The 9006-nt window shown below is 58.4% G+C and overlaps 1 protein-coding gene across 1 annotated transcript; it reads right to left on the reverse strand.

The window, feature by feature from the left end:
* Positions 1–1709: 1709 nt before the first annotated feature.
* On the reverse strand, positions 1710–8483 carry SLC35E4 (solute carrier family 35 member E4). The gene is made up of 2 exons (XM_004429775.3): positions 7194–8483; positions 1710–2693 (listed from the first exon to the last, which is right to left on the reverse strand). Exons 1-2 carry the CDS (start codon positions 7810–7812, stop codon positions 2260–2262), a joined length of 1053 nt encoding a protein of 350 aa, XP_004429832.1. The 5' UTR covers positions 7813–8483; the 3' UTR covers positions 1710–2259.
* Between the last annotated feature and the right edge of the window lie 523 nt (positions 8484–9006).

The following is a 9006-nucleotide window of genomic DNA, read 5'->3' on the forward strand; positions in this document are numbered from 1 at the left end:
TCCAGGTCAGGCACAGCTCCAATTCCTCCCTGCCCCACCCCCACGACCATTCCAGGGGACCCAGGTGCCGGGGCAAGGGTACTGCCGGGATGCTCCTGCTATGGAGTGGACTCCCTTGAATGCGGAAGGGTCCTGAGTTCCAAGGAGGCTCTGCCCACCCAAAGCCATCTATCCTCTATCCTATCTGACCAAACCTCAGAGTGCAGCCCGGAGGTACTCAGGATGCACAGGGACAGGGCAGGGCCAGTGGCATCTCTGAGTCACAGGGAGGCTGGTTGTCGAGTGACTCAGCCTGGGCCCACTTCCCCTCCTCAAGGCCAGCCTGGGCAGAAGCCAGGGCCAGGAAACCCTGCGCCTGTCCGCCCTGGGTCAGGTGCATCCCAGGCCCTCGCTGCCCCCACCCTCAGCCTTGGGCTGACCCTTCCTGCAGCCCTGTCTAGCACTGGCTGGTGCAGTGGTCCTCCATGAATTCTGGCTACGTGAAGGAATGAATGATTCCTCCCTGATTCCCAGGCCCCCTAGATCCCAGCCCCAGCCTGGTCTAGTGCCCATCCTCACACAGAAAGGGGAGACTGTCTCCATTTTCCAGATGAGCCTGGAGTCTCAGAAAGCCCGATAGGGACCGAGCCAGCTGGCACCATCACCACTTTTTCTCGCCTGGCCCTGACCATTGGGCTCCTTGTTGGAATCTTTACCACAGGGATCATCAATCTGCAGATATGGAAACTGAGGCTCAGAGAGGGGAGGCCACCTACCCAAGGTACACAGCGAGGCCGGCAGAGCAGGATTAGGTCCCAGGTCTTCCTAATCCAGGCAGGGTCCTTATGGTTTTCAACAAGCAGCCTCGAGTAGAGGCAGCTGGGTCTGGGGAGTTAAGCACAGAGAGCCAAGGAAAGGATGAGAGAGAAGTGATGAAGCTGAATCTGGCCGGCTGGTCAGGGTGGCTCTGGGCTAGCTCTAGGGGTTAGGACGTCTATGCCAGTTTCTCGACATGGCAGGCCTGCTCCCCTGCAAAGCCCCCGGGCCAGCCCTCCAGGCCCTCCCTGCTGAGTCCCACCAGATTCCTTGTCCTCTGCACACACAGAGCATGGACCTTGTCAAGACCCTTCCTTCATCAGCCTTCCTTTTTTGGTTTTTCTTTTAAAGGAGAGCTGCACATTTAGGTTTTCTCCCCCAGGCATGGGTTTAGCCATGAGAAGGGAGGACATATAGGAAGAGGATACCAGACAGAAGGAACAGCATGTGCAAAGGCTCCGGTGAGCAGGCCTGGCATCGTGGGGGACCCAAAGGAAGTAGGTGAAGCTAGAAGGTGGAGCCCAAGGGAGAATCGAGACAGGAGTCTGCTGAAACCACAGGGGCCAGATCCTGAGGGCCTTGCAGTCTGGGGCAGGAAGTTCTGACTTTGTTCCAAAAGCAGTAGGGAGCCACAGAAGGTATGTGTTTTAGAAAGATTCCTCTAGGGCTGCATGGAAGATGGAATGGAGGGGCCAGAGCAGAGCAGGGAGGAAGCCACTGCCACCATCCAGAAGGTGGGCAATGGTGGCCTAGCCAGTGGAGGGACTTCGGAGAATGGGGCTAGGTTGGGGGCCTGAACAAGCCATAGAGGGTAAGGGAGGATATCCTTGTTTCTGTGTGGGCAGCTAGCAGCCAGTGGGCCCATTGCTCTCCCTATATTTCCTTGGCTGGAACCCCGAGGAATGACACAGGTGTACAAGCAAAAATAGTTTATTTGAGGACGGAAGACCCAAAATTGGGGGGCCCAGGGGTGAGGCCACAGCAGTTGCCTGGAGTTGGCACAGATGACCCCAACTCCCTGGGGAAGCCCAGCAGCAAAGAAACCCCTCCGTGGGCCCCCTAGCTGCCTCCCCAACTTCCTAGAGGAAGGATTGTGCATCCGCCAAGAATCATCATCGTCGCCATCAGAACACGGTGAGGTTTTCAAAGTTTGGCCAGCAATTTTCCACACAGTAGTTGACAGTAATCATAATAATTACTCCAATAAGCACAGTGACTGCGCCAGGCTTAGACCCACCATCCAGTGGTGAGTGGGGTCTGTGATGAGGAGAGACAGGCGGGGACAGGAGGTAGGTCTCTCTGGGACTGGCAGTCCCCATTCCAGCCTCCAAGGTGGCCCTTCCAGAAGGCCCCTCTCCCTCGCCGGCCCCAGCAGCTGCCTGCTCTCCACTTTTCCCATGGCCACTGGCCAAGGTTGGATTCAGGCTGGGGCTGCCCCAGGTGGCCCATGCCCTCCCCCAGGTCTCAAAGACCCTTGCCAGGGTGGTCCCTCCGCCAGAAGCCCCGGCGGGCTGCCCAGGAGGCCACAAACTCACAGTTGTGGTAAAGGAACATTCCTGAAAGGGTGAGCATGATCCCCACATAGCTGAGAGTGCTGAGGCGGCTGCCAAACAGGAGCCTGGACAGGATGAGGTTGCCCACAACAGTGAGGTTGCCCAGGACATGGACGGTGAGGGCAGAGGTGAGGGCCAGCAGGGAGAAGCTGGCCAGGTTGTAGAGTACAGACAGGATGCAGCTGAGCAGGATGCAGGCCCAGAGGCGGGAGTCGGTGGGAGCGAGCGGCGGTGCCACACCAGCCTCCAGCACCAGGGCTGCACCCGCCAGCAGGCAGAAGCTGGGCAGCGAGGTGGCGTACAGCAGGGTCACCGCGTCCAGCCTCTCCTCCTGCAGCAGGGCACCTGTAACCAGGACAGCGGCCATCAGTACCCAATGGGGAGACAACCCCCACTTGGCCAACCCGGCATGACCTCCACGGCCCATCCTCCAGGAGGCCTGCCCCAACCCCTCCGGCAAGTTAGTGGCTCCCCCTCAGTAACATGACGGTCAAGAATCCAGAGGCAGACCACCTGGGTTGTGACCTGAGTCCACTCCTTGCTAGCTGTGACCTGACACTTAACCTCTGTAGGCCTAGGTTTCCTCACCTGCAAAGTTGGGTGATAATAAAACCTAATACACAGGATTGTTGTAAAGATTAAGATAGATAATGTACCTAAAGCCCTTATAAAATAAAATAAATAAGCCTGTTATCACCCACTTCAAACCACCTTCCACAGACTGAAACAATAATCTGCTTGTAATATCCAAATGATCAATAAACATGAAATGTGGCTCAGAAAAATAATCTTCAGGGGCTCCCCAGGCCCTGGAGCAAAATATCCTAGGGTCTTAACTGGCTTTGAAGGTCTTGTGCCAAGTGGCCCTGACCCACCTGCCTTGGCCTCAGCCCTTATTGCACCCACTACCCCCACAGTGCAGCTCCCACCAGCACAGCTGGGGCAGGCCGACACAAAGTCCCAGCTCTGCCACTTACTAGCTACATGAGCTTTATAATAAAAAAAGGGGGGGGGGAGTTTGAAAAAAATAAATTATTTGAGTCAAATGTTGAGTCCATTCATTGCTTCATTCACTTATGACCTCTGGGATGACAAGGAAACAACAAGAAAGTCATTGTTTGCACTTGGCTGTCACTCGCTGTTTATAACTCATAATCAACATCTTGTGCTACCAACACTGGGGCTTGTCAAGATGAATCCAGGACTAAGAGAAAACCTTCTAGCTTTGTAAGAAAAAAGAGGATCCTACCGCCTTGCCTATGTGTGAACGTGTGCCAGTGTTTGTATGTCTGTACTCACGTTACCACCCAGCCATTTCACAAAGGAAGTGGTGTCCATCATCCAAGTCACACACAGCTCAAGTGAAACGATAGTATTTGCATGAGGACAATGACGGTTTGGGGCCTTCTCCAAGTTTTAGTGGAGAGAGATGAGTAATAGATCCAGGTCCCCTCCCAGGCCCTCTGAGCCGCTATGTATTTTCTGACACACACTTTCCAAAGAGCCACAGAGGTGCTTACTCATAGGCTGTGCTTAGAAGAGGAAATCTTGTATTTCTCTCGATTTCATTCTGATGTTTGGCTTTGTTCTCTAGGCAACAGTCCCTCCGGCTCAAGCATTTCTAGAAATGAACAGATAATTGGAATGCCTCCTGCTCGTTCGCTCCAAATTTAGCACCGTTAGGAGCTGCCTGTGGCCTGCGTGTTAGAGGTCTAATCCCTGGAAGGTGTTCAGGATTGCAGGTGAACTTGACCTTTGGTGAATTTTACCCTGAGAGGCAGCCAGGCAGGAAGGCCCTAACCTCCCACCCAGCCCCTTGTGCCTGTTCTGCGTCCCACCCAGCCCTCCGCCTCCCCTCCCCACAACCCAGAGAAAGAGCAGTGATCATCTGCCAGAGGCGACTCACCCCACTCGGGGGCCCCAAAATGCCAGCCTGTTGTCCTGCCTCCTCAGCAACCTGTCCCCTGCCAGCCCCCACAAACCCTCCATTTCAAACTCGCCTTCTCCAAAGGCCTGTTCCTTTCAGCATCTGAACACGCCCAAGCTTCTGCCTCATGCAGACAAACATGTTCTCTAGACCCTGTTCCGCTGGCTACTGGCTTATCCCGTCTTTGCTCCTTCACTAGCTGTGTGATATCAGGCAAGTCACCTCTCCCTATGCCTCGTCTCCTCATGTGTAGCACGGAGAGATGACAACACCCCCCTCACAGTGGCGTGTAAGGTGCTGAGCACAGGGCCTGGTGCCCAGCGGTAACTGCTCACCATGGCAGCTGTCACGATCCCTCCCACTCTGCTCCTGCTGGCTGACACCCCATGCCCTGCCACGGCCTGTTTCCCATTCCCAGAATGCCCTTCTACTCTGGTCTAGGAAGAGCCGGGCACGGTGTGGGCACATAGTGAGGGCTTAGGAAGGGTTTGCTACTATGATTACACTATTATCATCGCCGCGTGTCTCTTCCCCTAGGCAGCCTTCTCTGGGCTCCGCAGGAAGAAGTAACCGCCCTGACCACACCTGTGCCCGGTTTGGCTCTACAACTTCTTCCCTGCCATTGTGGTCTCTACTTCTGAGGGCATCTTCCTACCAGCCTGAGAGTTCAGAGGACAGGGATCGGCTCAGAGCTCAGAGGCAGGGTACAGGGTACAGCAAGTTCAGCAAACTGGCACCCCACTTCCCAACCTTTCTGTGAATGGGAAGGTGGCATCACCCCTCTTCCCACATAGCCCCCCAGGGCCTGCAACTGGCCCAGGTAGGAAGGAAGCCGCTGGCCCTGGATGCCTGGGCCCTCCTCCTCCTGGGTTCTCATCCTCTACTCTCATGGAGTCTGCTCTCAGGAAAGGAGCTGGCCATTTACACTCTAGTCTGAATCTGGCCCTGGTGCCTTTCCTGGAGCCTGTGGAAGTAGAAACCTCCTCATGTAGAAAATCTGTCTCACTCCTTGGCTCCAGTCTGTCCCTCCCCACCTCTGCCAGGCTCCTATCGCTATGGTGGGGCCTCCAGCCTCCTAAGCTCCCTCCTTAGCACGCTGAGCCATGGAGCCTCACCAGCCTGCCACTTCTGCTGTCAGACCCATTAATAAATCTACCACTTAAGGAGTACCTGCCCTGTGCCAGGTCCCAGGCCAGGTCCTGGGGAAATGGAGATACCCCAAAGCCAGTCCACGCCCTCTCAGAGCTCCTGTCTGGTGGGAAGCAGACAGGTAACCAAGTGGCTATAATACAGGGCATTTGGAGTCATGATGGGGGAAGCAGAGGGCACTGTGGGAGCCTGGAGCAAGCATCCAACCCGCCTCAGGGGCCAGGCAGTTGACATTTGGGAGAGAAGGAGGAAGCTGGCAGAGGCGAAGACATAGCCTGGTGCCAGGCACCTGCTGCTCCATGCCCGTGTGCCTTAGGCCTGGCTGCCCATAGTCTGTCCTGCAGGCCGGGGCTCCTCCTGGGTGAGAAGCACTGGGCCTCAGCAGGTGTGTTGTGGGCCTCAGGCTGGGCCCTTCCCAGCTTTGTGGCCCTGTGAGGTCAGGTTTCCTACTACCAACTCAAGCCCAGAACTCAGGCCTGTGTTCAGTCTTCAGCTCTCATGTAACCTGAGGGCAAAAATAGAACTGGGCTTTGGCCCTGCCACAGGGCCCAGGAGGATGGGGACAGGGCCTCTGGGTCCTGGCTCTGAAGATACCAGGGCAGTGCTCAGCTCTGTCTTCAACCTTCCCTGGCTGCAGGCTGGCCCCAACCCCAGCCCGGCACACTTGGAGGGCCCCTTCCTTCTCCCAGGCCTGGGTCACAGGATCTTAGAGCTGGAAGGCAGGGAGAGCAAGAGGTCCCTGGGACTCCATCAACTCCAACCCTCCTCCACTGACCAGATGGGGAGACTGAGGCCAAGACAAGACCTGGACCTGCCCAAGGTCACCCAGCAAGGATGAGCAAAGGTGTGGCTACAACTCAGGCCTCCTCGCCCCAAGTGGGCACCCTGGCCTCCCTCACATCTCCCTCGGGCTGAGGCTGAGACAGCAGGGGCTGTGACTCAGGCACCCCTCAGTGGGACAGGCAGGAAGGCAGCCTCCACCTTCAGGCAGAGTAATTTAGCAGGATCTAGGCCCGAAGCCTCCATCCGACCCTCTGCCCAGAGTCACACAGACCAGGATTCCAGTCCTTAGGAGCCGTGTGACCCTGGGCAAATCACGAACCTCTCGGGGCCTCAGTTACATCATCTGTAAAATGGGGCTGAAGGGAGTGGTCGCCATGATAGCTTAAGGTCCACACTTAGCACAGCAGGGGCCTGTTGCACTGCAGCTCCCGGTAAACATCAGCCCTTGCTAGACTTAGCCAAACCCCTGGCCTTCCAAATCCCAGCTCAAGGCCTTGCCCTCTTCCTCTCTCCCTGGTCCCCGCTATCAGGCCTCCCTCTAGGTCCACAGCCTTAAGCCACATCAGTTGGACAGCATGGTGTCTGACTGCCTGGGTTCAAACCTTGCCTCTGCTGTTCACTGGCCACATGGCCCAAGGCAAGCCCCTCTACCTGTCAAATGGGGACAATATAGTGACTTATTTGATCAGAGGATTATGGAGATCCAGTGAGATAAAGAGCTTGACAAAACATGGGACACAGATCAATGGCCTATAATAATAATGAATATTATTAAATATTGATTGGGCCTTTAGAGCCTAAGTTTGGGGCCTGGAACTCACTGAGCTGTTGGCCCTTTCTGAGCCTCAGTTTCTGCCTCTTCCAAAGCCGTGAGCCTCAGTTCCTTCATCTGTAAAATGGGATAACAGCCATACCCCTCACAGGGCCATCCAGGCCACACATCCACCCTGATCCCCACCTCCTCAGCCAGCGACCCCAGCACTTACTCTGCTGAATGGACTTGAGGCCACGGAGGCAGGTGGCCGCCAGCAGGAAGCCACAGCCAGCGGGGGGTGTCCGGAGCTCACCGGCCAGGCTGCAGGCAGCCCCCAGGCAGAGGGGTCCCATGGCGGCGAACTGCAGTGGGTGATGGCGACGGCCCAGCAGCAGCGCCGACAGGGCCAGCGTGATCAGTGGTGTGGTGGTGGTAGCCAGCTGTGCCAGGTCCAGGGGCATAGCGCTCAGGCCCACGTTGCCGCAGGCCATCGAGGTGCCGAAGGTGAGGCTGAGCAGCAGCACTTGGCGGCGGGCGCGGCCGGGCATGGGGCGCTGTGCCCCCCGGTGGCATGCCAGCGCTGCCGCCAGCATGTGCAGCGCTGAGAGCAGCAAGGGCTGCCCGAAGCCATACACCGTGAAAATCCACTTGTTGAGGCTTGACATGCTGGCTCCTGCCAGCAGCCACACTAGTGCTGCCATGGCCACCCGGGCCCGGCCAGGCCGCCCAAGGGCCTGGGGGGTGTCGGGGGGCCACTCGGGGGACCCAGACGCCCGAGCACTGTCAGCCACTGCCACTGCCTCAGCTGAGGTCATCCTGCTGTCATGGTGCTCCGGCCAGCAGTGGCACATCCGTACCAGTGGGGCTGGGGCAGGAGGCAAGCTCCCCAGTGACCAGCTCTGGGGCAAGAGAGCCCCACTTTGGGCCAGGCCAGATTCCGGGCCCTCGGATCCCAGGCCCGGTCTCAGACAGGTGAGGGCACTGCTTCTTGTGCCAGGCCTGTGCCAGGCAAGGTCCAGGAGCTATGCTGTGTTCTCGGCTCAGGTAGAGCCCAGGTCGTGGCTGCGGGGATGCCAGGCTCTCTGGTGCTCAAGCCCGTCCTAGTAAGCTCCGGGTACCGCTGCCCCGTGCCAGGTGAAATCTCCACTCTTCTCCCCGCCTAGTGCCCCCGTTACGCTTAGATGGAATCCTCGTTCCTTTTTCTCTTCGGTTCAGACCCCGGGACCTCCTGCGTGCTCAGACCGTGCCCAGGCCTGGAAGGGGCGATCCGGGCTCCCGCGCCCGATGGTGCCCGGTGGTCGCGGCTTGATACCTCCGACAGTGCCCAGGCCCTGCGGCTGGCTGACACACCGGCCCGCGCTCCGATCGATATCCGGCGGCGAGCTCGGCTCGGCTCGGCTCGGCTCGGCTCCGGCAGGGCCTGCCCTCCAGCTCCGGCTCCCGGCGGTTTCGGCTGCGTCTCCGGCTGTCGCTGCGGTTCCGGCACCAGCTCCCGCCCTGCTCCAGCCCGGGCCAAGCCGGCGGGCGAGGCCCCGCGCTCTTGGCCCCGCCTCCGCCGCCACCGCCCGCGCCCCACCCGGAAAGTTGGGCTGAGCCCCTGGCACCGCCCCCGGCCAGGCCCCACCCGCCCCCGGAGCCGGGAGGGATGTCTCGTCCCGCCCCTACGCCGCCAGCTCGAAGCCCCTCCTCCCTCGGCCTAGCATTCCCTCCATCAGCAGAGCCCCCTAGCTGGAGCGGTCAACCTGTCTGTCCCCTCTGCCCCCACCGGGGGATCAAGCCTCTCCCCACCTAGCGCCAAGGCGAACCCCCATAGAGACCAAGACAGGGCGGGAGATACTGGGTTGTCTTTCTGGAGAACCCAATGAAAATTCCCAGCCTCACGGAAGACTCCATCTTCAAGGACCTCGCCCTCTAGGGGCCCCATCCCAGGACCAGTTTCGGGGACCACCCGATCTCTGGCCACAGTTATCCCGTGGGACCTCAGCATCCAGAAGAATTGGACCACCGGGCCCCTTAAGGCCCCTGCATCGCCCCTCCCTAGTCTC

The sequence above is a fragment of the Ceratotherium simum genome, chromosome 35 (assembly GCF_057802395.1).
Source record: "Ceratotherium simum simum isolate JZ-2026a chromosome 35, ASM5780239v1, whole genome shotgun sequence".
Lineage (NCBI taxonomy): Eukaryota > Metazoa > Chordata > Mammalia > Perissodactyla > Rhinocerotidae > Ceratotherium > Ceratotherium simum.

What these genes read in the sequence shown, in the direction of transcription:
- SLC35E4 (XM_004429775.3), bottom strand. Translation starts at nt 7,812, where the DNA reads ATGTGCCACTGCTGGCCGGAGCACCATGACAGCAGGATGACCTCAGCT. An exon ending in CCTCAAGTCCATTCAGCAGA is followed by an intron (nt 2,694 to 7,193) that starts GTAAGTGCTGGG and finishes TCCTGGTTACAG; the next exon opens with GTGCCCTGCTGCAGGAGGAG.